Source organism: Colletotrichum siamense, assembly GCF_013390195.1.
Source record: "Colletotrichum siamense strain Cg363 chromosome Unknown KSG_Cg363_contig08, whole genome shotgun sequence".
Taxonomy (NCBI): domain Eukaryota; kingdom Fungi; phylum Ascomycota; class Sordariomycetes; order Glomerellales; family Glomerellaceae; genus Colletotrichum; species Colletotrichum siamense.
In genome coordinates this window covers 3,552,351-3,579,194 of record NW_023501021.1, presented here as the reverse complement: position 1 = coordinate 3,579,194, position 26,844 = coordinate 3,552,351, and the positions used below count along the sequence as shown (strand labels likewise).

Sequence of the window (26,844 nt, the reverse complement as noted above, 5' to 3'; positions counted from 1 at the left end):
GGAGTCTAAAACAGGAAGGAGGTGAGAAGGTGAGGAGGGGAGAAAGTGAAAATTGCATGGAAGAGAAAAGTTGCTCGTCAAGGCCACACACATCATCGCAGACGAACGAGACTGAAAAGGAAGGCGGGGATCAGAAGAGCGAGTCTTACCAGAGTTGCGACCGAAAACCAAATTTTGTAAAGGCCAAAAGAAAGTCCACCGAGAAGGTAGATTTGATCCCGCTGGCGGGCTGGCCAAATCGTGGCCAAACACACTGAGTAGTGGTGGTGAAGGTGAAGGTGATGGTGATGGTGATGAGAGAGGTGAAGGTAGGGGTGTGCCAGTTGCGAAAGGACAAAAGCGGTTGTTCCGACAAGGTAGAGAAGAGTGAAAAGAAACGACGGGAGGCGAAGGACCGTGCAGGGCGATTAAGTTGCTGTGAGGTTGGTCTCCTCGTTGCTTGGTAGTGAATGAGGGTTGCTGACTGGGAGGTCCTAAGCGAGGATGAAAACCAGATACCCAGAGGTTCTCCAGAAGACGGAAGGAACGACCACGACGGACTCGTAGCTCACTAGGAATAAGATTTCTCACTGTTCCTATCTATGCTGGCGAACTCATATTGAATACTGGCACACAGAACTTTGGACCAGGAAGGCAGGTGCAGCCAAACCCGTCCCAAGCTTCTGAATTAACATGAAGACAGCAAAAGCTCAGGACCATGAAGAATTGGCTTGCGCCGCTACCTCTGACGAGTTCCTGTCGATTCGGTAGAAGGGTGACAAGTCTTTGTTCTGTGACCGCGACCTGATCCACGGAGAAGCTTTGCTAATGAGACCGCCTGATTGTTTTTTCCTGTGCTAAAACGACTACTTTTCCTGTGGCTATGCACCTTAATCTTATTTGCTATCATTGTCGTTGTTGTTACTATTTTCGTTGTCGTCGCCGTCATCGCCGTCGTCAGTATCATCGGTAACGTCACTTGCATCGTCGTTGCTATCGCCCATAATATAAGCATTTGAGTACATAGGAAATCTAGCCGCGCACATAGGAAAGGACCAGACGGTCTTTTGATAATTCCATCAAGCTCGCTTGAATGAAGGTGCATGGAAAATCTCGAGCGCAGCTAGGGATGGGAACCATCATACATCTCTTGCCAAGTTAGCGACATCCTTGGCAACATCATTGATTCAAGATGGAAAGATGCGGTCCTCGACTTGACGCTCTCAGCGCACGGTGAAGGTTCAGGCTCATGATCATATCTGAATTTTTGTGTATCAAGTATGTCCCAATCATCATTCCCACACGGCCCCGGATTTGCGGACCGATGTCGAAGTCGGACCCAATGTGGATCCCGGCATTCCGGCTACGCTCGAGCCAACATCTAACTCCAACTCATGATCCTTGCTCGAAACCTCGATCTGGCTAGTATCTTGGGCGAAGTCGGCGGGAAACGTTTACCTGTTTCCGGATACTAACCTCTCAGACTTTGTTACGCTTTGATGGGTATTTAATCGAACTAAGGTACACGGTCAATGACGTCAAGGCTGAGTGTGAGGAACAAATCAACTTACGGGAGTGAGGAATGATTCGGCAACAAATCTCGCTCTTGCGTTGAGCTGGGGGTTGTTAGCAATGAAGTCCTCCCGCGGAATAGCCCTGAACTTGTCGGGAGCACGTACGAAGAGCTTCATCTCCGAAATCTCCTTATCAACCTCCTCCATAAATTGAATGATGAAGTCGACCAGCTTGTGCTTCAACATCTCCTCGGTATGGAAGTTCGTAATGAGGAAAGAAATATCGTATCCCTGAATAAAATCATCAGCATCCTAAATCTGGAAAAGGGGCTCGTGTGCCACGTGGCATCGAACTGCCGCCGAGACCAGCCAGCGTCTGGCATACCTTGATGGGCTTCCTCCTGAGAATGAAGAAAGACTCGGCTCTCTGTGTCAAGAACCGGGTGAACTTGTGGACTAGAATGTGCTCGATCTCGTCGGCCTGCTTAATCTTGATGGATATCCGCACGGAGTTGATGCTCGGCTCGATCAGAACGCGTTCGTTCTCATTACGGGCGATGGTGAGAGGGGTCAGGAGGACCTCGGGGGAGGTTTGGGCCTCAATCTCGGGGACATTGTGACGTTCGGCGGTTTGGGAAGCGAAGTTGGAGAGCGTGAGGGCGGCCGTCAGACTGCTCCGGACGGCCTGGAGGTAGGGTCGCAAGGATTGAGACTATCAGAGTCACGTTAGCGAATTGAGTCGAAAGACAAAGCCTGATAACACGAAGAAGCTCTTACCATGATGGCGAAGCCTGGCCGCGTCCAACCTTGGTGATATTGAGAGGTTGGAGTTGGATGTTGACCGCGGGGTTCGTGAGGTTGAGCACTGAGGTTGGCACAGTCGGAAGCCTGACGTTTCGTAGTGGGGCGACTAGCACCGCCGCAGAGCTCCATCGACCGTGCTCATGCGCAAGCTGTCACCGCAACATTGCTGAGTCATCCCGAGCTTCTCCACGTGATCTGGGAGCAAGCTCCTTAGTGGCGATCCCCCGCCTGTGCTTGTTTATTGCATGTCCCCGTTAAGCCAAGGCGTATGTCGAGATCGAGGTGTTCAGCCGACGTCACTTTCAGTTAACAAGTGCCTCTGGAGATGATCTGGGCCAGGTTGAGTGCCAAGATTCCTAGATTCACTATCAATGAACTGGAACAGCATTAGAGCCCGCATGCATTGAATTTTGCTGCAACGAAGAGGAGCATCTCTCGCCTTCCGAAGACGTTCGAAGATGGTCGAATGCAGGTGATAAGAGGCGATAAAGGGTGCTGCTACAAGGGGATATCCCAATAAACGAATCGGCAGCTGAAACGGGCCCTGCAGGTACACCGCTTCCCCGCCTACGTGCCCCCCGTTGCCTTGTACTACGTCTTTCTGCCACCAGCTGCCCGTACTGACGCAAACCTCTGGTGCCTTCAACAAACTTCTGCTGTACCTGCACGTCTTGCAGTTGGGTTCTGTTCTAGATACCGCACACGTACTTTCCTTTCCACTCCGCAAAAAGTCCAGCCAGCATTGCAACAATGGCGTCAATACCAGGTGAGAACGTTTAGGAGCAATCGGCAGCTTCAATGCTTACTAACTGGGGGGTAGTTACCGTTAGCCACCAAGGCACCAAGTACCAAGTCGAGGTCGACACTTCGTCCAACGGCGAGACCTTCAAGTATCAGCTCTACAGCCTGACCGGCGTCGAGCCCGAGCGACAGAAGATCCTGGTGAAGGGCAAGCAGGTCAAGGATGATGACGACATGGCCAAGTTCGGCCTCAAGGCGGGCGCGACCCTCATGATGATGGGAAAGCCCTCCGGAGAGAACGCCGATCTCGCCCGACCCAAGGAAGCGGTCAAGTTCGTCGAGGACATGACCGAAGCCGAAGCTGCTCAACAGGAGGGTGCTACGCCCGCTGGTCTCACCAACTTGGGCAACACTTGCTACCTCAACTCGACCCTCCAGACCCTCCGATCGATTCCCGAACTCCAGACAGCATTGACCACACACAAGTCGGGTAGCGGCGGTGGCAGCAGCAGCTTTGGCATGGGATCGACCGACCTGGCCACCCAGCTGACGGACCTTTACAAGAACATGTCGGAGACCCAGGGCAGCATTCCCCCGCTCACCTTCCTGAGCACGCTGCGCATGGTCTACCCCCAATTCGCCGAAAAGTCCAAGACAGGAAACGGATATGCTCAGCAGGATGCCGAGGAGGCCTGGTCTCAGATTCTCATTCAGCTGAAGCAGAAGCTTGCTGAGTCCGAAGGCTCCTCCTTCATCGACAGATACATGGCTGGAGAGTTGCAGTCTACACTCGAGGCTGATGAGCAAGCCGCCAGAGACGGCGGCGAGGAGCCCATCAAGTCCAGCGAGACCTTCCTCAAGCTCAACTGCCATATCGATCAAACAATCAACCACTTGCGTGATGGTATTCTGGCCGCTTTGTCGGAGAAGCTGGAGAAGAAGTCGTCCGTGTTGGACAGAGACACCACCTACACCAAGAAGTCGCAGATTTCTCGCCTGCCAAAGTACCTTACTGTTCATTTTGTTCGCTTCTTCTGGAAGCGCGAGGTCCAGAAGAAGGCCAAGATCATGCGTAAGGTCACTTTCCCCCACGAGCTCGATGTCGTCGAATTCTGTACCGATGAGCTGAAGAAGGCGCTCATCCCCGTCCGCGACAAGGTTCGCGAGATCCGAAAAGATGAGGAGGATATCGAGCGTGCCCGCAAGAGGCGCAAAATCAACCCCAACGACCGGGGCGACATTGCGGGAGCGTCCGGAGCTCCCAGCAAGGAGGAGAAGACGGCCTTGGCGAAGGCGAACGAGAAGAAGGCCGAGCGCGCTGGAAAGGTAGTTGCCACGACTTCTGATGGTGATGTTGAGATGGAGGAGACATTCAAGACCGACGCCGAAGTCGAGGCCGAGAAGGACGCCGCCCTCCTTGCTGCCAAGAAGGAGCTCTATGCACTTGTCAACCAGGATCTGGCCAAGGACGAAGGCTCCAACCAGTCTGGAATCTACGAGCTGCGCGGTGTCGTCACCCACCAGGGTGCCAGCGCCGACAGCGGTCACTACACTGCATATGTCAAGAAGACTGCCCCTATCGACCCCAAGACCGGCACGAAGGGTGAGGAGGACGGCAAGTGGTGGTGGTTCAACGATGACAAGGTTTCGGAGGTTACGTCAGACAAGATCGATGCTCTGGCGGGTGGTGGCGAGTCCCACTCTGCTTTGATTCTTCTCTACAGAGCCATCCCGCTGCCCACCGTCGAGGAGAAGTCGGAGTAGATTTTGCAGCCGGAAAAGCTGTTGAGAGCATCGGCCTTGGCGTTTACGAGCGGAACGAGCTTATGGGTGACATACAAAACGACACAATGACACAGGAACATGAAACTAGGGAATAGATAGAAAGGTCGATGAATGTAATGGCCAGAGTTCATTACTCTACTCGCTATCGCTTTTGGTGATGCTCCCATCTCTGTGATACATTTACAATTACATTGCCGCCCATTTGTCGGGGTGGTCTCCGTTGCGTGATTACATGTGCATGCAGGTTTGCTACTGCTGTATATCTGAGCAGTAGATTCAGCAAGATACCGGGCGTCGCGGTTCTTTGCTACTAAATCCTTCTCGCTCGCCTCTCTTCCATTTGGACGTGTTAAGTAGTGTGGGGCGTGTTCAGGTTTGCTCGAGGCCCAAAGAACCCCTCAAGGCCATCGCATGGCAACTTGGGTCGAGTGCCGAGTGGCGTCCCAGCTCGATCAGCTCCCTGGCTTCTTCGCTTCCCTCTCTCGTATCCTCTCCTCCAAGGCCGTCGACTTTCTCTCCCAGTTTCGACGCTCAGAAAGAAGGCGGACTCGCTGGCCCTCCAGGAGCGCAATTTGCTCGTCATATGGCGACCCATGGAACTTCTGTCGTTCCTGCGAGGAGTCAGTATACAGGCAGCATGAGCCAGGTGCATTTAACCCACCTCTGTCCATTCTTCCTGAGTCTTGAGCCCAGCGCCGTATGTGGCGCCCGTGAAGATGATGGCTGCGCAGCCGGCAGCGGTTAGGCCGGCGCGGAACTTTGTGAACCCGCTCATTGCGACGGTGTCTGGTTTTTTCCCTCCCTTCTTACTACGAGCAGGAGTTCACCAGTACTCCCTCCAAACCTCTCTTGACTGCCTGCTCTTCTTGTCGCTGGCGTAGTCGGATCGGTGATTTGAGGCCGTCAATTCGTCCAGCACCGGCGCGAAGATGTTCCAGCGTGACCGCGTGGAGGATGTGGAAGAAGACGAGGCGACGGAAGAGTCTGTCGCCGTCGAGTCGAGGGAATTGGTTCGCGAATGGCCTCGTAACCTGCCAAGCGGCGAATAGTGCGAATACCTGCGTCGTAGGGCCGGGGGGATCGTCGAGGGGCCGACGGAATCACACTCGGACGACTCGGCGGTGGATGGCGTTGATGGCTCTGAAGGCCAAGCTTCGAGCTCGAGGGAAATTGTTGGCGAGATCGCCTCAGGGGCTTCCTCTGTCGAACAATGGAGAGCGTGGACTGCTGCAGAGGCGACGCCGTGTGAGCAGCGGCCGGGAGCGGGAACACCGGTGCCCCGCTGAAGACCAAGACTTTGTCGCTGTGATTCCGGCAGCCCCAGCGTTCTTAGTAATCGACCTGCTGCGGCGGCGGCGGGCGTGACGTCGGCCATGACTGATTGCAAAGGGCAAGGCGCTGGGTAAATGGAGAAGAGCAGGTAAAAAGAGAGTTATTTAATATATATCCCGTGCCTTTTACCTTTTCAAACAACAGAGAGAGACAGAGGAAGTGTTGGAAAAAAAAAGTTTTGCGTTACCTCGCTTGCAACACCCAAAGCGACCGGCCGAGCGAGAGAGATAAGGACCAAACTGCCTTTTTGGTTGTCCTTCGGTAGCATTTCAGCGGGCTTATTCATTGCCCACTCATCTCTGGTGCGTTGAAACAAACTTCGTGAGAGCTCTTTCTGGCCCCCTCCACCACCACCCCTTGGCCTTCCCTCGTCCGCAACTCTTTTGTCTCTTCCTCCACCCTTCATCCTTTCCTTGCGTCTTCCTGCCTGACAATCGCGACTTGCTTCCCCCCTGCTCGCCCTATTCGGCACCAAGCGCCGCCAGACAACGGCGGGATTCTTTCCATCCATCCTCTTATCGGTGGCTTACCCGGATGTGTTGTGTTGTCTGATCTGCCTGCATGGGGGGATTGAGCAGACAAGTGTGCGGCCCCCCTGTCCGTCGCAACCCCGGCTGAAACGCATCCATCTCATGGCACCGCAACGGAGGAATCTCTCTTCTGGCACTTGTCCTGCTCTCTTCCCCCGGTCTTCCTGGCCCGCATGAAGCCAGACGTCTGTCACAGAGCCAGGTGACTACCGCTGATGGGACGCAACTTGTGGCAAGTGCACGCGAAAGGAGTTGCGGCCAGAAAAAGAGGCCAAGATACAGGGGTGGTAGATCCGCGGAAGACGGGAGAGAAGGCTTGTCTTTTTTTTTTTTTTTTTTTTTTTTTTTTTTTTTTTTTGCCCGCACGTCAAGTCGAATCGAGAGGACGACAAGAGTTCGATTCAAACACCGCCTCCCCCGCAGTTGCAGTTGATGGTGGGCTCGTTGGCTTGGCTGATATCGCGGGACGCGGGATGATGGGCTGGGATCGTCGACTTCATCAGCCAAAGTTGGCGCTCGCATGTCCGATTGCCGAACTCTACGGGGCTCCATGTTAAAGCACCGGTTCAACCATCTTTCCAGAGATTCCGCTCTTCTGTGCGGAGCTGGGCTGAAGATGGGCGGAACCGCGGGAAGGCGGGACGGCTGGAAAGCCAAACCGCCGAGGGGCACGTCACTCGACACCTACCTCTGCCTCTCCCGCGCGTCGTCTCAACTTCTCCGGCCCTATTGCCCTACTGCCCGATATTTCTTCCTTATGCGCGGACGTCACAGAACTGCCTACATCTTGCCGCAGAACGCTAGGCAGACTAACTCGATATCCTTGTCTCCCCTCCACCAGCCCGACGAGAGGAGCGCCGTAGAACATTGCATTGACTTCCTCCACACCATCCAACCGTCGGCCCCCCGTCACGCCGCCACCCACGGCTTCCTCCCATCTCATCCGAGGTTGCATCCGCTGTCAAAGCCCCGTTAGTGTGCAAGAGAAAAGAGGCTCTGCCGCACCGCACCGCTGCAATGTCGACCCCGCGCGCCTTCGTCATCCGCCACGGCGAGACGGAGTGGTCCCTCAACGGCCGCCATACCGGCTCCACCGACATTCCCCTGACGACCAACGGCGAGAAGCGTGTACGGGCCACCGGCCGGGCTCTTGTGGGAAGTGACCGTCTTATCGTGCCGAAGAAGATATCACACATGTACGTCTGCCTCCTTCGTTCATTCTATTGCAACCACCACATCACCCTACGCATACTTGGTTGAAATTGTCGACTTCATCTGTGTTGCCTTTGCCCTGAAAGATGCTAAGTCCATCACCAGCTACGTTTCTCCACGCCAGCGCGCTCAGCGCACATTTGAGCTCCTCAACTTCGGCCTCACCGACGAGCTCCCCTGGAAGAAGCATGGCCAAGTAGAGGGCGACGGACCCAAGTGCGACGCCTGTGTCGAGGTCACCGAGGACATTCGCGAGTGGGACTACGGCGACTACGAGGGCATCACGTCCCCCGAGATCCGTCGCATCCGCAAGGAGCAGGGCCTGTCCGAGAACTGGGACATCTGGCGTGATGGCTGCCCGGGTGGCGAGTGAGTACTTTCCGCTTGTCCCAATCCTCGGAGGATCAGCCCCTTGCCATGCTTCCTGCTGGAGAACCTACCTTACGTGGGATATTCGAGGGAAGGAAGTGAAAGGGGACCCTGTGAAATGAGTACCGCAGCTGACCGCGTGCACCACATAGGAGCCCCCAAGATGTCACGGAACGTCTGGACCGACTGATCAAGGACATCCGTGACAGATGGCACCGCCCCGTCATCGGCGACAAGGAGGCGCAGAAGGGAGACGTCCTGATCGTCGCCCACGGCCATATCCTCCGCGCTTTTGCCATGCGTTGGGCCGGCAAGACGCTTCAAGACGGCCCGGCCTTTTTGCTTGAGGCCGGCGGTGTCGGCACCTTGAGGTGAGTATCATCACACAATCTCGCAGGCAGCAGCAATTCACTTCTTTGGCAGAGACACTAACACATATGCTGCAGCTACGAGCACCACAGCATCGAGGAGCCGGCTATCCTGCTCGGAGGTGCCTTCGCCGTCGACATCATTGAGAAGGAACAAGCGCAGCAGCAGTAGAGTCTCATGTTGGGCAGGCTAGCATATCAATTCACCCACTTCCTTCATGTTCGTCGAGTGATCGATTTATACCAGACATTTGTTCCTTTCCATAGACTACACGCCTTTATCTTTTTTCTAAGCTTTGGTTCCACGCGCCAGGAACACGCGTCTCTTCATCCCCTCTTTTGGTGCATCATGTCCGTGACCATGGCCATGATCATGCCCGTCACCGTGGTCGTGGCCGTGACCATGCCCATGCCCATGCCCACCAAACACAACGCCGCTCCCAAGCTCCTCCATGGCAAAGTCCTTCCCGGCCCCGGCCTGCTCAAAGATTGCACGCATCCTCTCCTCCGAGAACCCGTGGTGCATGACGGTGTGCGCGGCCGGCAGACCGTGGTGCATCTTCTCGTGCGGCAGGAAATCGAGAATGATAAAGACGCCGCCGGGCCGGAGTCGTTCTACCAGCTTCTTTGCGGAGTACTCCGGGTCCGCAAAGTGGTGGAAACCCAGCCCAACGCCGGCGACATCGAAATCACGGAACCCGGCGCCGGCGAAGGCGGCCGGGTCCGGGTCGGCGGGATCCGTGAGGTTCCCTGCATACGCGCGCATTTCGTCGGTGCTCAGGCCCTATGCCGGAAGAGGTTTCGGGGTCAGCTGAAAGGCCACATCTGTTTTTGCAACGTAATCACGAAGTTTGTCCGGTCACAGGTTATTTCGTGCATTCCCGCCCTGCTCCTGGGATGTGATGAGATGACATTGGGCGCGGGGGAAGGGTGGCCCGGACGAGGAAGGGGGAAATGCAGTACATGGAGAGAGGGATGGAGGCAGGGAGGGGTGGTTCGATGAGCCGCCGTCGGTCCCGTCGGGTGTGTGTGCGCGCGACGGCGGCGTGTGAGAGTGTCAAAGTGGTCACAGCACCGCCGTCCGCGTCCACGTCATGGGGGTCAGCAGGGCTGAGATGAGACCAAGGTGAGATCGAGAGACCGGACCAGACTGCCGTCTGTGCTTGGAGTTACCAGGGCAGAGATTCAAGGCGACGCACGCGAACAGATTCTGTGTGTCATGTTTCCCAGCAATCACTCACTGCCTGCTCGCTCTCGCTCGCTGCTGCTGCTGCGCCATTCTCACCATTGCGGAAACAAGAAAGACAGCTACGTTCGGGAGACTCGGGTGTATTTACGACTTGGGTTGCGTCTGTGTGTAAAGGGCAAAGGAGCAAACAACGGAAGAAAGCTCTGGCTCACTTGGTTTTCGGCCCGGGCGTTGTAAGCGGCCACCATGTTCTCCGAGATGTCAATGCCGACGCAATGCGTGGTAAACTGGGCGAGAGCCTGGGCAATACCATGTTTGTCAGTCAAGTGAACCAAGTGTGTGCCTCGTCCCCCTTTCCTCTTGTTGTGTTTGTTGTCGGGGAGACAGGTTGTGACCTTGGGCGAGAGCGTTGTACACAAACGCGTCAGCAAACAGAATTGCCGGCGCGGTGCTGAGACTCGACACAACTCGAGGCAAGCACACTTACCCTTGATATCAGGCCGGTGCCACAAGCGTAGTCGAGCAGTCTCACCGGACTGCTGTCGGTAGCCGGATTTGTTTCGGCGGCGGCGGGCTTCCCGCTGTACTCGTCGCCTTCATCTTCATCCTCGTCGTCGTCTTCGTCGACCCAGTCCACGCCGATGAAATCTTTGCGCTTGCGAATCTCTCGTTCAAGCTGCAAAATGGTCTTCTCGTACTTGGAGTCGTACTCGGCAGCAAGTTTACTATGGCGACATTACGTCAGTCAGAGAAGGCAGGGTAGGCATGAGAGATATGGTGCCTCTCTTGCCAAACGCCATCGATATATCAAGGGCACGTCGTATCACCATGCAAACCTCCTTCCCGTCGGTTATGGAATGGAAACGCGATGGGTGTCTCTGCAGGAACCCGCGAGAGAAACAGTGGGCAATTCAGACGTGATTGGGGGGCCTGAATCGGCGCCGCAAGGACGGGGGTGTGTGGGTAGGTAGGTAGGTGATCTGGAGCAGGGTGCTGCTCTATACGCACTTGAAGTAAGCCTTGTTGGCGGTGGCCGTGTCCGTCATGGTGTGTGGTAGATTTGTGACTTGCTGTTACTGAGGTAGGCAGTCACGGTCTTAGGACTTAGAGGTGCGTGTGGACTCGTTGGGTGTTGGTGCTGGACTGGATTGGATTGAATTCTGTCGGTAGATGTTGGTCTATGTTTCCCTTGCAAACTCTTTTGCGGATTGCTTTCTTCTTTCCCCGCCTTTTCGATTGGGGAGATATGGAAAAAAGAAGGAAATGTTCCTGGACTTGGACCTTCGGCAGAAGATAGCGTGCTCTTACTTGACTCGTCAAATCAAGCGCTGAATTGTGACACGCTCCCATCTGCTTCCTTTTCCTCCTACAAGGCGACGCAGACTCGACGAAGTTGCTTTTATCGACATCGCGGAGAGTTCTCGGCCACTTCAGCGCGGAATTGGTCCGGACGGGAGACCCCAATCGCTCAGCACTACCGTACCGTACCGTACCGTACCGTACCTAAGGTAGAGGCGTGGACCCACTTCAAAGGCCCCGAACTTGGTCCCCGAACACCACACAACAGCGCGCCATGCCATTCACACATTACACACACTCGGTGACTAGGCGCGGGGTCTACTGCGTCGAGTGCAGTGCAGGGTGGGTGGACGACGCCTACTGCCAAAGGCAGCGAGACTCGAAATCACGTGAATGATATTGTCTCAGACAGATCATGACTTCTCGGACGTACCTGGAGACCTGGGGTATGTCAGAAATGGTTCAAGACGACGACTTCAATCGTTTCTCGGGTCGAAGACGGATATGGGTGTGCTCCCTCTGCAGTCCACCGACTGCGCGCGTAGGGTGTAGCCGCTCATGTGCGACCATGCTTTCTTCCTCACTTCTGTAGCTTAGTAGGGCTTCTTCTGTTGTGCGTCTGGTTCTTGCGACCGAGGCCGCGCCGGGCGGATGCGAAGACGCATCCGGGGCCCAAATCAGGTTACAGCTACGGGGCCGGCAAGAAAGGGGCAGGGCCGTCCGAAATACCCACTGCAAGCGTGACAGGTCGGACGACAGGAACTGACACCTCACACGTACGCCATAATACCAACAGCTAAGATATTGTGTGAGTACTCTGTACAGGGAAGGATTATGTGCCCTTCACACGCAGCTGCACGCAGCGAGTCGCACACGGTCAACAAGAGTCGTCGCCATCGCCGTCGCCGAGAGGGATTGGAAAACGAAGACCAGCGTCTGCTTCGTACAGGATGCACTGGCACGCAATGGACGACGCATCCCCGTCACGAGGGGGAAGACGATAGAGGCGGAGGTGCAAGAGCCGGAGAGACGGGGGCCCAAACGGTGTGACCGTGGCCGGGGCTTATGGGTCGCCGGACTTGACCAAGACAGCTGCCGTGGACAGGTTTGGTGGTAAAAACAAGCGGATCGACGCCGATCCTGCTGCAGGCCGCATCGGTCCGCCGCTTGTGACTGCAGCACCATGCGGGCGGTGACGGGCCCAAGCTGGAGTAGCACAAATACCGTCGCCGCGCCTGACTGGTCCGACCCGTTCCCTGAGTGCAACCTGTCATGCAGGTGGCCCGGAAGGGACGATTAGGCAAGCAGGCCCGTCTGAGGTCCGACTCGGGTGTGAGCGACGTGGTCGGTGGGCGATGCCCGGTTGCCTGGGGGCTGGGCGCGAAGAGAGTGACCAAAGTACCATACATGCCTCGACATGATGCATCATCACCACCACATCAGTCGCCGGCTGCGACAGCACGACAGGGCACCGCAGGACCATTTTTTCTGTAGCCTGCATCTGCTACAGGGTGTCGGCAGCCACGGACACGACCCGGAGGGAGGGGCGACAGCATTTTCCTCCATGAACGGTTGGTCGGTAGACAAGCGGGGGAAGGAAGGAAAAAGAACATTTTGGATCACGGACTGGGGTTGGGAATGGGCGGGTGAGGAGAAGAGGAAGAAGAAGCAAGCAGCTCCCCTCCCCTCACGCAGGCCGTCCATCCACGTATCCGCGTTGCGCAGCGAATCCGTGTACTCGCAGTGTCCGTACATAGCAAGGCGGTCAGATGACGGCGCGTTCTCAGTCTCTCTCCATTGCTTTCTTTTTGCCGTTTCGATGCCTTGTCGAGGGTTCACCCGCATTCTGTGCTTAGGGCAGAAATCAGGAACCCCGGGACCCCAGATCTGCCGTCCTCGATGCTAGAGCCTGACTTCCCACACGAGTATAGTCGGTACCATGGTACATACCGCTGACGCTGACGCCGTCTCCGCTGTTGTCTGCGAACGAGTACTGCTGTTATTGTTGTTGCGAGTCTTGCGCCGAAATTCTTGTCAGATCTGACAGGTCATCTTTGCTCGTTTGCCAACCAACAACAAACTCCCGCATCGCACGACAGCGAAATCTCTGGGCCTAGACGCTGCATATGTATGCTTGAAGTGAAAAAGCGGCCAAAGTAAGACCTTCAAGGGAACACCGAGTCGAGTCCGCGAAAGATAAGAAACTGGGCAGGAAATGGGGGGACAATAAACCATAGAGAATGATTGACAAAAGAAAAGGCCGTGGCGAACCAAACTTCGTGGCCGTTGTTGAGCCGAGAGTACGCAACAGGTCAGATTTTCTGCTCACCGCTGCTTTGCCGCCGTAATGCGTCTGCTGCCTTGCTCATCCCATGTTGTTCAACCTGGACCAGCCATCCTCGTTGCTTTCGCGATGGCTCGTCTCCATCTCTCCCCCACCATCTCGCGTCCAGCGCGCTCACTCAGCACGCCCATGTTTCTGGCCAGACCGCGAATGTATTCTGCTGCCCTGTCAGTACTGATTGATCATGTCCACTTCCACTTCCCAGTCGACGGTCCATCACCTAAGCCTCGGCCTCAAGACTTGTCCCTGCAATATCACTCAATCAGCTATCGTGAAGCCTGTGTGAGGCAAGGCGACAGCCATTCCTGTGCCTTCATAGCAAGTAGAGCATTAATGTACTTCGCTAACACCGTGACAAACCCATAAGTGCCGCGTTAGGCCTGGTCAGGTTGCGCTAGAATGCCGTGCCGTAATGAGTACATTAGCCAACGACAAAGTCTCGAGATCTTCCACTTGGGCATGTCGTCTCATAGCTTCTGGTTAGGGTAATGCAGTAGTGGTAGGTATCCAGTCGCCGTTGAACCTGGGACATGGAGGCCATCTGCTAGCCGGCTCTTCAGTTTAGCGAACCGTATGCGGCAGATGCCTTGGCTGGGGGTGAGTTAATGCGCAGCGGGAAGTCTGTCGAGCAACCGTCAATCGTCCATCCGGCATGGGTCCTAGCGTGTTCGGCCGGCTGTCCTGTCCTCCGCTGGGCGCTGTCATGGCATGGCACCGTTCTAAGCTTGCCCTGACTGCGGGTGAGTCTCTCCACTCTCCACCCGTCCAGCCTGCATGCCGCCGAGGTCCCGTGGAAGACGGTTAATGTGACTAGACACACGGATGCAGCTCAGTCGTTAGCTAGGTACTCCGTATGCATCTGCATCTCCATCTCGGAGGTACACAGCTGTTCTGTCGGCGCCACGCAAACGCTGGCGGCATGCTATTGCCTAAACGCTGCCTATCGATGGACATTTCGTGTGGGCAGGCTCTTGGACCCAAGAAAGCAAGCCAACGCGCCATGTAGTATGCTGCGTAGGGTGGTATGCTGTGCGTACTTGAGTGCGTATTCGATTGGTGATTGTCGGCGACGTCTCGGTTACAAATCTCCAGAATCGTGTCGGCCAGAAACGTATCACTGGATGAAATGTAGGCCAGGTAGCTCGTGTACCATACCAAGATGATTCTGCTGTAGATGACAATTGTCTTTAGCACTCAAGTGGTAGATAGGCCTCACCCATGAACCATGACTGACTCCAGTCGCCTGTCCTTCTCTCCCCGTCTGATATTCATTGAACGGAGCTGTTGAGGCTGCTCCATCATGAAATTCCACCGTTGGCCCTGACTCAACAAAGCCGCAATTTCCCTACTGGTTCGATCCCGCCAGGCTTGCCAGGTCAGCCGGGCTGTCAAGTCGTGGCACCATGGCATGTGTGACAAGAAGCTTGTCGCACTGTATCACAAAGTCACTTTTTCTCCCAGCTCTGTCTGCTGGTGTCGCAGTCCCAGGCAAGGCATCCGTACCAAGCAGACTTCCAACCTCAGCCCGACGTGACGCCCAGAGCCTGAAGATGAGGGACGGGCAGCTTTTCTCATTGCAAAGTGAGGGTGTGGTCACGCTGCGACAGGGACGTGCGGTTTTGCAAGGCTGGCTGCGTCCGTGTTCGCGTCTTCGGAGCGGTTGACACGTCACAGAAGCTGTCGCCGTCGTCGCCCGTGTCGTTCCTTTGCTTGTTCAGTCTGAATTCGCCGCATGGTCGGATTGATCCATTTCGAGGGTGTGAGGACGAGGGCCGCCTCCCTTGCATCCATCCGCTCACCCATGCATCCATTCCTCTGAGCCCAAATTGCAAGTAGCGTCCGTATGTACAGCAAAGGCACACCTCTGCTCGCCACACCTGGTGGAAAGGGACCGGAAATCAGAGACGACAGATCAGAGATGGATGGTTGAAAGTCGGTGACAAGGCGAGAGCAGCGTTGAGGGGGGCGACCGCAGTCACATTGGCCCCCATCCATCGATCCATCCCTTCCCTCCCTTAGCGGTACTTGCCAGTCGCCTACCATGTTACCGAGATGCATCCAATCCAACTTCAAGCCGCGAGGTGAGAGAAGCAGGTTCTGGCAAGGACCAGGCAGGTAGGTGGCGAGTAGGCTGGGATGGAGGTTGTCTGAGAAGAGGTCCGTGATCCCAAGGTGTGGTCTTGATCGGGGCAAGCGGGCTCTCGTCTCCTTTTTCCAGTGGCCCGCCGTGGAGTGCCAGAACAAGGGAATCGAAGGTAAAATTGGGGACCTGGGCGGGAGCGACGGGCCAGAGGCGGCTGCATGCATACGCCTACGGTCACGTGACCCTCCCTAAGTCAATGTCCGCTCCATCATCCAATCATTTCAACCCAAACCACCACCACCCCATCCCGTCGTCCCCGTCTGCCCAGGTAGTCGTCGGCCAGGTAGAGCGAGGTACCGCGCAAAGTACATCGTAATTACCGTCCTGCCGTCCAGGGAAGATAGCGCCAGATCTTTGTGCCACGTTGATGGGCTTGTAAGGTAGGGTCCTGATTAACCTGGAGATGGCTTGCTTGATGAGATCCCCTTGACCTGCCCCAGTCAATTTTTATAGCCCCATGTTGAATGCCGGCATTTCATTTTCGAGTCTCGAGGTCGCTTTTTGAGGCGTTGACTTTTGTTGTGGCCAACAGAGATTTGCTATTTAGGCTGAGGTGGAATATGCAGAGCACAGTCGACAAAAAGCAGAAAGATGGCTGTCAAGTTGAAACTCTTCCGACACCCAGTCGGGCCAACGCTCAATCTGTCTAGTCACAAAGCAAGCCACATTGATTGCGGAATGATTTGAAAGTTCAATCCGTCAGCCCGAGCCAATGGATGGCGGGCGTGCAGCTAACCTGCATCGCAGCAATAGTAGCAGTATTATGAGGTTGTCTGCTGCGGCGGCAGTGGAGTGAGTGTTTGATTCATCTCAACACAGCGTCCGCTCCAACTTTGATTTTCACAGAAGGTCATGGCTGCACTTTTGCCGCTCAGGGGACTGGTTCGTTTCGTTGAGAGCCAGGGACCATCATCCGTTCGTGTTTCCCGGACGAAATCGCTGACGAGGGTTGGCCCGTTCGTGCCTTTTTTTTCTTGATTTCTACTTGATCATAGATTTCGGTTTTGGTCGGATCTTCTCTCATTGTCAGGTGCGCACACTGAGCTTGCTCTGCCAAACCAAAACTCATCTTGACATCTTAAGAGGCATGTTCAGCGTCATCGCCACAGGCCGACAGGCACAGCTTCATCGTTGTAAACGCAACAATAAATCGAAGAATACAAGCAAAAGGAAAGAAACGGGTAGGTTTCAGTTCCGGGGCGCCTTGCAGTGGCCCGGGATGGCTGAAGTGTCTGCTTGACAGGATAATACTGGCGCGAAGTAGTATGACTTTTCGCCGCCAGCTTCGTTGCGAACGGCACAATCGATGATTTCCATATGCCAGAAACCTCTCATCCGACTGCATTGTTGCGATGTCCCGTAGTCAATAGGACACCTATCTATTGCATATGACCCGTATTACTGATAGCGCTTCGTTGTCGCACCAGCCCAAGGTATGCTCCCCGCGTCCAAGGTCGTTGGACACTCCAAACCGATCTGCAACTCTGAAAAGGTCGCGATAGAGATGCAAAGAGCCCAAAGTTAATCACGAGACAAAAGCAGGCTCTTTCGGATAGGAGACTCGGCATAAAATCTAATGGAATTCCATAGGCCTCCTAAGAAGCCTAAGGCTCGTGCACATATGGGAAACGCGATCGGAAGTCATAATCCAACTGGCAGCTCGCCCTTGTGGATCGGGAGTCGAGCTTTTGTGACAGAGAACTGTGTTGTGCCACAGCTGAGAGGTTCCTCATCATCAGATGGCAACCTTGTCGCTGGTAGTTGAATTGAGCGCACGTCCTCATCTGGTGGAGTGCTTTCCCCCCTTCGCCAACCTAAGAGAGCTCGTGTTGTTTCCCAGTGACCTTATCTTACGATCAGGGACTTCCTGCCTCTACCAGAAAACACGCTACGCTGACATCTGCTGTGTGTAAAATCGAGCACCTCGCAGACAGAATGATTCCGTGTGAATTTATTGAAAGAGAGGCTGTCCGGCGCGGGGCATCGATGCAAGCCATGGAATTTACCCCAAAGCCTACAGAATGCTACGGCTTACATGCACAAGAACCGTCCAAATGAAACCTCGGCGAAGAAGCTTTCCCTTGACACATGCAAGAGCCAACTTGAAGAGGGCCGTCTGTAAAACGTCGTGGACAGTAGCTGAGATCCCTTGAGCTGTCTGTCTGCTTCTGTGCGTGTGAGTCCACTGGCGGTTGAAGATCAACACAGGCCTCAGAAAGCTTGCTGGACTCCCCCTCGTGGTTAGACTGTGGGGAAGCCCGACAACACGGCCCTTTTCAACGCCTGAACTCATGCGCCTCGGCCAACCAGATGAACCATGGCTTCCGATTCACACATTGGAGCCCCGACAGGAAGGTCCAATCAGTCCAAGCTACTTTGTTCACCAGCCACGGGGAGTTGCAGTGTGGGGTTGCCGTGTCTGAATGTTTGGAATAATTGAGGATGTGCTGGAAAGGGCTGGGACTGCTCGATCCATTTCACGATGCCCGAATCAAGGTTGGCTACGCGATTCGCGATTCGAGGTTCAATCTTGGAATTTGCGTCTAATATCCAAAACATCTCCTCGGGAACTGATTGATGAAGAAGCTGAGGTTCCCTGAAGTCCGGTTTTTTTCGACCTGAATCGCGCTTAAGACGCGAGCGATGGAAATAGACTCAATCAATCGCTTTGGGAAAATGCAACAGAATGGAGCCCCGGTCTTGAGTGGCGTCCCATATCAAGCGGTCAAGCTGAGTGCTGTGTCATTTATTTGAATTCTTGTCCTGGAGCCACAACAAATGGTATGACACTGCAGCTGATAGCGGAATCGGTTAGTTTGCGGATGCAAGTTCAGCAGAGGTGGTCTCGCTGCACCGTCATGGACCTTTGGTGCCCTGACTGTATAGTGGTGCGTAGGAATGGAGGCGTTGATCCCGCGGCGAAGTAGATTGTCATAGGGCCGTTCGCGTTGGCGAGGGAGATGGATATGCGGGATATGTACGACGAAACGGCAGAAACGGGAGTACCCATTAGGGAGCGGGCGGCGCGGCGTTGCATGGTCGGTAGGCCCCGGTCCTTGCGCCAGCCCCCTGTCCTTTTGCCTTAGCGTGTGACTGGGATTAGGGGAGGGCGACCAACCCATGTCAGCACTCGTCGTCAGAATCCCTACTGGTACACCGTCGCAATTGTCTCTCAACCTCTTTTCCATGAGATCATTCGCAAGCAGAGCTCTCAAGTCGGCTTGAATCCAAACTCCTCTGAGGGCGCAATTCATACGCGCCACTCGAACCAAACAAGGAGTGTCCAGAGCGGCGTCAAGCGACGCGAGACAAAGGGGGGCGGGGCTGTCTCTGTCCGACCCATGAGCTCGGTACGAGTATTGTGGAAGTACCGGGTACAAGACTACTTGGGGTCGCCGGCCTGGCAAACACCAAGAGAATCCATGAGCCCGGTGGAACTTTGGGGGGGGGGGGGGTAAGCCCCTCCCGCCAGTATGGACCGCTAAGGACGGAAAAAGAAAGTCTGACAGGCGATTGGGACTGCCTTAGTCGCCCATGGCCCGACGCTGCTGTCAGCACAAGCCTCTAAAGCCCAGGGGCGGTGGACATCTCGCCGCCATTGGGTGTGGACGGGCGTTGAATGGCCCATGTTTACCAGCCGATGGGGCGCACATCGGACAGGTAAATCAGTCAAGTGATCTCTAGCTGGTGTGTGTGGATAGAGGGAGAGAGAACAAAGGCAATCTTGACCAAAGTCTGTACCAGTTATGGATGCTCCATCCTCGCCAATATTGGCCGTAAAGTCATGTCGCCTGTCGCATTCTGACGACGCGGAGTGGACCGCCTCTGTCACTGGTGTGCTTCCCTCGTTGCAATTGGTTTTCTTCTGACAATAATTGAGAAAAAGACTCCGCGAAAGCTTTTGGTCTGTGGAGGGAGCGGCAGCGGCACGAGCGGGTGTTCTGTTTCGCGCTCTGCAGGGTATGATGTTAACGCACCTAGTAAACTCCTCCGTGACTGATCGTCGCAGATCGTTGGCAAGTTGGTGGACGGGAGCTGGCCTAGTGCTTGCTGGCGTGGTTTGGTGATTTGCCTGGGTGCGCGGAGATGGGACGAATGAAGGGCTCATTGCGCAGGACGGCGGGCTGGTGCAGTGGTTGCTGGTTCGAATATCCAGAGATGCGGGTCTTCACCCGGTAGCTAGCAGACGGCTCGTCGGCGTTCCATCAGCTCGGTTCGCGGTGATAGAGAGAAGGGATGACGAAGAGGGGAGCTGGAGTGCGCCACTAGCACGGCGTCGGGCTGAGTCCAGGGCACAGCACACCATGGCATCGGTATGACTGGCCAAACAAGTTGTTGGTGAAGGGCACGTTCGTACTGGTTGAAAATTTGGCGCCGGTATGGAGCCGGGCAAGTCATGTTGGATACGGCTGGCTGGCGGGCTGACTAGGAGAAGTTGAGGTGATTGATTGATGGATCATGATCATGGATGGGCGGGCAGAATGGCAAGAACGTGCGCCGATTTGCTCCCGCATCCAGCGGAGCCAAACCCCTGGTCGTGGTGTTTTGTTGGATCATGGACGTCTGTCGGCTTCGCATCCAAAGAACTCGTCACAGCCGAGCTCTAAGATGGGAGGGGGGGTAGCATCAGCGACCAATCACCGGCGGTACCGGAATGCCTCGGTCGGCCCAGATTTGGGGCTTCAGGACCGCGTGGGAGTTTGCGTTTTCGGGAGGGGCCAGACGAGCGGAGCCACAACCGGAGAAGTGAGGGGCGTCTGAAGAAGTGGGAGTGTCGTATTTGCGACGGTGGAGGGAAAACACTCGGCGAGGACGGGCTGCAGTGTGGCAAGCAGAACGAGACGGAGGCGGAGCGAGAGACGTACTAGACGTAGCGCGAGGATCGGGGAAGTTGAGAGAGGACGCGAGTAACGTTTGTCAGGGTCAAGCTTAGTTGAACAAAGGCAAAGTCGAGGATGGATATCCCGGAAAGATGGAACGCAATCCAAGACGAAGGCAACGGCAGCGACGAGGCGGGGAACTCGAGGAGTGCGGAAGCGACGATCGTGCCTTGGTCACGGATGGCCGGGGGGCTCCGGTCAAGAAGTGAGCAAAATTTGGCGTCGGGCGGGATGGGAGACCCGGAGGCGGAGGGAGTGGTTAGATGCAGAGAAGGGAGGTTGGAGATGTGGATGGAGATCCATGGGAGACGGAGACGAATTGCGGTGCAGGGAGAGACTGGTCATCTTGGGCAGGTATCGAGGCAGGGAGGGTCCTTACTTTCCGTCGGTCTGCACAGCAACAAGTTTAGGTACGGAGTGCTGGGTCAGATGAAGGCAGGCGCTGAGGATGGGACAGTCCTTCCTTCCTCCAGGTTCAGGCACCGGCCGTCCCTCCTTCCTGCCAACAATCTGAAGGGAAGGTAGCGATGGATTTTTCTAGCAATGGAAGGAAGGGAAAGAAGCTCCTTCGCAGATAGGTGAATCGCCTACCTGCTGCCAAGACTGGTGAACTTTTCCGCCGCCGTCCTCACGTTCGCATCATGGTGCAGACACATCAAATTGCCTTTCCAAATCTTCAGCCTCTCGTTGCGTCAGCTAGCGGCCAAACCCTCCTCGGCTCGGACGACACCCGAAAGACCGCGTCGCGAATTCAGCACCCACGACATCGCCGCCGTCTGACGGGCGCAGTTCGATTAGCAGACACACCACCGCACTGACTCTGCTCTCCACCTCACGCGACCGAGTCTTTCAACTCTGTCAAGTCAACCAGGCACACGATCAACAGGCGTGTCCCTGGGGCCAATCCGTGAACGCGACGAGTCGTTGACGCGCCTTGTCTTGTATTGGTGGTCTCGCACCGTCTAGCACACGTCTTGAACTGATCAGCGGCCGGCACCACAGCAGCACATGGCACTCCTCTGGGAGTTCCCGCCCGTCCCATCTGCCTCCTGCGTCCTTCAACCCCGCCGTTGTATCATGCACCACGCCATACTTTGGACGTCGCATGGATTTCGTCTGTTTGGTCAAACAACGTTCGTTAACCAACCTGTGCTTGCGGTTCCGCTATGGTGGCCACACCGAATGTGATGGAACGCTGGGGTGCTGCCTGTGCCATGCCGCAAATGTGATGGGACACAGAGACATCATCCAGCTCTGGGTCCTGGGGGAACACCGCATCCCTCCGCCGTTGGTTATGACTGACAAAGTCTGCCGCCGTTGCGTCGCCTGCATGGAAAAGTGCGCGGCCACACCCGGCGAATTGTGACATAATGAATGTCTCGGTCAACATGGAAAACAGAGGGAAGAAGGAAAATAGGTTTCCGTTGGGGGCCACGGCAACGTCGTGGAGTTCCACGAGATCCCATCCGGCCTTCCTCAGATTCAGCACGACTCAATCTTTAGCGGGACAACGGTTACTCGTGGATCACCCAGCCTTGACAGCCATGTGTGTACGGGGACATGGGAAACTCGGTGGTGAGCCGCGGGCGCGGGCGGGAAGGGAATCTGCAAGTCGACATGCGCCAGGGCCACGCCGTGCCTACCTTGCCGCCCTGGCATACCCATGCTCACAGCTAGCCTGCGTCCTCCCGGATAGAGTCCATCATTGGCTCGTATCCAACGCGACTCGAAATCTCAGGCTAGCACGACGTTTGGCTCAGCTGAGCTCAGCGAGTTGATGGAAGATGAACGGCGTTGGAGCCGGAACAAGGACCTTCGACCACCACTGGGGTCAACTGCCTGCGCGTCTAGTCACAATGATGGTGCGATATCCTGGGTCTTCCTCCGACTAAAGCCAGAATTTGGCCAGTACCAATCTCTCCGTCACCCTTCATAGCGACGGCATGCAATGTTTGGAGCGTGCAGGGCCCTAGATTCAGCAAGAGACGATGGTTCGTGGGCGGACGGAATCGGGCATTTCCTCGCAGTGGATGCCACCGCCCACCGCCATGCAAGGTATCATGCGCAAAGCCCAGTACTTTCTACGAGCGCAAATGGCTGTTTCCTGGGCCTTCTGCAGACTAACACTCTCGAGCACGCCCAAGGCATTTGTTTTATACAACGAGGACGAGCTTCACCCCAGCCTCAACCATGTCGTCGTAACACAGGGCACCGTGCTCTCATGCGACAACTCTGTATGATGCGCCATCTCGGAGGACGATCGGACCTCGGAGCTACGCGTACGAGCTGCGCTGTGCTGCCTGCAATATTGACTTACAACTCTTGTTGGTGTGTGAAGATGGTACGGCACCATGGCTCACAGCATCTCCTGCACGACTTTCATCGGAAGAATACCTGTGTCGGCCTTGAGAGTTACACCTTGTGTACCAGGCCCATTCCACGTCGACCGGTTCCACCCACTATCCCTACCCCACAGTTGGGGCAAGAGCGGCTGTCCTTGTCAACGTCAGATTGCCGCCGGTTCCTGTGGGCTGTCCCAGTCTTAGGCCATCCCATCCCAGGCGACCTACAAAGCGGCCGTCAACAAGCCAGGGCAGCAGAACAGGGACCGGGAAGGGCTGATGGGAAAACAAGGCTCCATCCGCACGCGGTTTGGAAGCAACATGGGGCCAGGCACGAGGATAAGACTCAGGAGAGGGTACCCGAGTCGCATTGGGTGCTGCTGCGGAAGAGAAGCCCCAGCCATTGTCGACCCCTGGGTTTTTGCTGATGGCTGAGCCTCCTGATTTGTACGACCCGTCAATTTATTCCAGCCACCGTGTCCACCGCAGCCGTGCAGCGCAACGGCCACAGAAGAAGCATTGAGCAGAGCGACAACCCCGAAATCAGACCAGAGCCAACACAACGACAAACGACGCACAATTCAACTGAATGGTCTGAATTAAACAACAGTCCACCGGGGCATATAATGAGCGGGTAATAAGGCGACGTGAAGGAAAAAAAGACCGCTTGTCTGGAGGAGTCAGGCTAATGCCTGCTTCATCTGCTCATTGCACACAGCATACCAGGCATACCACAACATCGAAATTGGGCGAGAAGAAGACGCAGGCAAAGACACGGACGGGTGCGGATCGTTTGCTGTCAAAAGGGACCCAGAAAAGGAGAGCCCCCGCCAAAGCAAGACATCATCCCCGAGTCGATACTCAATCAAACCCACTCCAACTGTTATCCTTGCTCACCTCTCCAAACCGCCCAAAATCCCCAACACTGGAATTACCCTCGTCATGCAGCATGGCTTTCTCGAAGACGACGAGATTGGCCATAATTAGCCTCGATTTGACATCAATTGAGCGAGCTGATCCGAGCACTTATCATCACGAATCAGCATTGACCACTTTCCAAGGTTTTGAGGTTGAGAAAATCCTCTTCGGGCGCCAACCACCTGAGTTGGCACCATGGGGCAGTTACCTCGACCGCCTCACAAACCTCGATCTATGTAATGGTTGACACAACGGTTCCCGTCCCACCACTGTCGAACGCGGCTCATCGCGCGACCTTGTGTTCCCGGAAAATTGAGTTAAGCCACATGCGGTCAGCAGGACGGCGTAGCCCGGTATGGAGTGGGAGCAAGCAGGGCTGCCCTTTCTAGTCACAGGAATATGAGGGATATTGGAAACTCTTTACAAGAAGGTTGCTCCTGGAAACCTCGTATCTCCAGGACCCCAGATGTTCCATTTTGACCAGCCTTGAAGGAGTTGACGAAAGACGTCGTCTGGAGTTTCTGAAACCCGATCATCGCAGATTTCCCGCCCCGGTGGGTGTGGAGGAGCTCTGGGCTGACCAGGACAAGACCAGACTAAAACTCGAGCCCTTAGATTTGAGCGATTGGACCTGCTTGGGTGCTTAGGATCGGGGATTGAAAGGCCTAGGCCTGGAATGACCACAAACGACGCCCCCGTTTTAACAGCGTGCGTCGGAGACGCACCCCATCTTACGCATCAATTCCTCAGCGTATTCAGCTCATCTGAGTGGACTGGGTGTGCTCGGATCGAGACCCGGTGATCCATACTTCCGCTGTCCACCAACAAGCGAATGGCGGCGAGGCGCAGGTGGTCGACATCACAGGACCACGGCGCCCTGTGACGCAGCTCGAAATCGGGCAAGGGGGCGTTGCTGCTGACTGGGACGCGCAGGCCCGGGACTGGCGATACGCAGGCAAGAAAAAGGGTCAACATGGAAGTACCTTCGGCGTATGTGCACCAAGGAGTACAAACGGTACATTATTCTGGCACGCATCTTGCATGTCCACACCCACAGGCGTACATGGTTCCCTGTTGCCTTCACCGCCCGCTGCCATCTTCTTGAGACACTTCCAAGCATACCGCTGTGAGCTGTACTCACCGCACGCAGAACCGCGAGCCTGCTTCTGCAGCATCTCCGTCTCTCTTCACGCTTTTCTGCGACGAGTTTTAACGCTGCAGGTGCGCGCCGAAATTTGTTCAACATCGGCGGGTTTGGTTTGACTGCGCATTCTGTCTTCTGGGTGATTCCCTTATTCTCGTGCCGGGTCTTTTCAGCCTTCATCTCCGCATTACCGCCATCCGTTCTCGCTACCATGGCGGAGCTCACGGACTTGGAGACAGCGGGATCCCGGCCATGACGGCAAAAATCTCGCGACCGTTTGACGTCGGCGGCAAGATCCGCAGTGCAGAGAGACACGGACACAAGTGAACAACAGAGTTTGCACACCCGCGTGTGCCCTGCGGGCTACCCGTCAGATTTGGGCAGCCGTTCTGCTTGTTGCTCGAACCGATCTGACCTGACTTAGGTAGGCTTTGCCTGATTTTCTCTGGCTCGCTCGGGCCGATATTGGCTGTTTCCCAGCCGAACTACTTACTTTGTAGTGGCTTCGACACGAGTTGGCTCCAGGGCCTGGACTTCGTCAGGTTCCATCAAGCAATGGCATATGTCATGAAACGTGGTTTAATCATTGCGAAGCCTCGTCTTCTTCACTCCACCTCCCAACCCAATATGGACTTGAAAGGCCTTACGAGACACACTCGTGATTGGTGGTGGGATCGGCAGTGATTGCAGCGTGGGTGTACAGAGATCGAGGAACACAGAGGCTAGACAGGACTGTGTGAGAAGGGGCGTCCCGCTTTGAGACACATCGGCAAAGGATGGAAATACGTGTCGCCAGTGTAGAGACGGTGCTCACAAAGATCAGCTCAGGAAGTGATGAGAAAGAGCAACGGCCCGTGTCCATCCCTGCAGACACCACGAAAACTTAACTCTTGTCGCGTCGCGTCGCGTTGTGTTGCGCAGTCCGGTCTTAACCCTTTATCAAGGCAATCGACATACCGAACGAATTCGTGTCGAAACGACGGAGAAAGACGTCAACAGCAGCCCCTATGATCATTGACGAGGACGGCAACAAGCCACGACCCCAAGGCAACCCTGCGTTTGTTCTGACTTGCGGCGAGGCAATGCGATGCTTCAGACAGCAGGCGGTGGTGGCCGCCCCCAACTACGGCGTACCCAAGTTCCAACACACTGTTTGGCTTGCCTGCGGCCAGATCTGCGACCACCGCCCGGGCTGGTGGATTCAGACACGGGATTAGGCGCGGCCAGTCCAGCCAAGGCGCACGTTTACCCTGATTGGTACCGCACTCCACAGCTTCCACCACATTATTGCACCGCACCACGCACCTCACCCACAGACGACACCGGCCAGGGCCGTACCTAAGGCACTCTCTACCTTACCTTGCCAGGGCCCGACGGGACAGGGCAGGCCAGGCCACACGAGCAGGGGGGTGAGATGAGGGGGCCGGCTCGCAGCAACAGTGTTGGATGACGGGCAACAGAGACAAACCACTGGAGAAGACCGGCCGCGAGACTTCCACGGGTCCAAAGATGCACTTGTGAACACGCCATGAAGGGATCAACGCCGTAGGTGGCTATAAGATTCTGTGGGCGTATCCCGCGATGTCCGTACTGACCAACAAGCCAACCAGCTTGGCCGCCTTTGAGCCGTCCTCCCGTCCCGGCGCCGCTCTCTGTTGCTTTCGGGGCCCCATCACCATCACCATTCCAACAGCCATCGTCGGACTCTGTGCGGGTTACGATCCTCATTTCAACACCATGTCCTAAAATTGACACATGCACCAACATCACCTGCGTGAACGCGGCACGACAATCCGCAGCAACAAGTGGGCTCAGGCGAGGACGGGCACGCGTCCGATTTCCCCAAGATGCGTCGAGCAGACAGGCGCCCACGTCACTTTGGACAAGATTGAACCAGCATTCAGCCGCCAACGATGAGCGACGCGGGTCTAAAATGGACCCAGGCCGCCTC

The 26,844-nt window shown here is 55.6% G+C and overlaps 6 protein-coding genes across 6 annotated transcripts; 2 read left to right on the top strand and 4 right to left on the bottom strand.

Annotated features, from left to right (window-relative positions):
• Positions 1 to 1,486: 1,486 nt before the first annotated feature.
• On the bottom strand, positions 1,487 to 2,273 carry Arpc4 (Actin-related protein 2/3 complex subunit 4; the record flags this gene model as incomplete). The annotated part of the gene is made up of 4 exons (XM_036644305.1): positions 1,487 to 1,495; positions 1,551 to 1,784; positions 1,879 to 2,205; positions 2,271 to 2,273. 4 exons carry the CDS (start codon positions 2,271 to 2,273, stop codon positions 1,487 to 1,489), a joined length of 573 nt encoding a protein of 190 aa, XP_036490791.1.
• Positions 2,274 to 3,095: 822 nt separating this feature from the next.
• ubp6 (Ubiquitin carboxyl-terminal hydrolase 6) lies at positions 3,096 to 4,802 on the top strand (the record flags this gene model as incomplete). Its single annotated transcript, XM_036644304.1, has 1 exon — positions 3,096 to 4,802. One exon carries the CDS (start codon positions 3,096 to 3,098, stop codon positions 4,800 to 4,802), a length of 1,707 nt encoding a protein of 568 aa, XP_036491035.1.
• Positions 4,803 to 5,275: 473 nt separating this feature from the next.
• Positions 5,276 to 5,598, bottom strand: CGCS363_v012454 (uncharacterized protein; the record flags this gene model as incomplete). The annotated part of the gene is made up of 2 exons (XM_036644303.1): positions 5,276 to 5,434; positions 5,485 to 5,598. 2 exons carry the CDS (start codon positions 5,596 to 5,598, stop codon positions 5,276 to 5,278), a joined length of 273 nt encoding a protein of 90 aa, XP_036491034.1.
• A 48-nt stretch (positions 5,599 to 5,646) lies between these two features.
• Positions 5,647 to 6,198, bottom strand: CGCS363_v012453 (uncharacterized protein; the record flags this gene model as incomplete). Its single annotated transcript, XM_036644302.1, has 1 exon — positions 5,647 to 6,198. The coding sequence occupies one exon, from the start codon at positions 6,196 to 6,198 to the stop codon at positions 5,647 to 5,649; it is 552 nt and encodes a 183-aa protein (XP_036490685.1).
• A 1,504-nt stretch (positions 6,199 to 7,702) lies between these two features.
• On the top strand, positions 7,703 to 8,806 carry SHB17 (Sedoheptulose 1,7-bisphosphatase; the record flags this gene model as incomplete). Its single annotated transcript, XM_036644301.1, has 4 exons — positions 7,703 to 7,881; positions 8,003 to 8,266; positions 8,419 to 8,637; positions 8,713 to 8,806. The coding sequence occupies 4 exons, from the start codon at positions 7,703 to 7,705 to the stop codon at positions 8,804 to 8,806; spliced, it is 756 nt and encodes a 251-aa protein (XP_036490837.1).
• A 117-nt stretch (positions 8,807 to 8,923) lies between these two features.
• Positions 8,924 to 10,869, bottom strand: CGCS363_v012451 (putative methyltransferase; the record flags this gene model as incomplete). Its single annotated transcript, XM_036644300.1, has 4 exons — positions 8,924 to 9,418; positions 10,036 to 10,122; positions 10,311 to 10,548; positions 10,832 to 10,869. 4 exons carry the CDS (start codon positions 10,867 to 10,869, stop codon positions 8,924 to 8,926), a joined length of 858 nt encoding a protein of 285 aa, XP_036490794.1.
• Between the last annotated feature and the right edge of the window lie 15,975 nt (positions 10,870 to 26,844).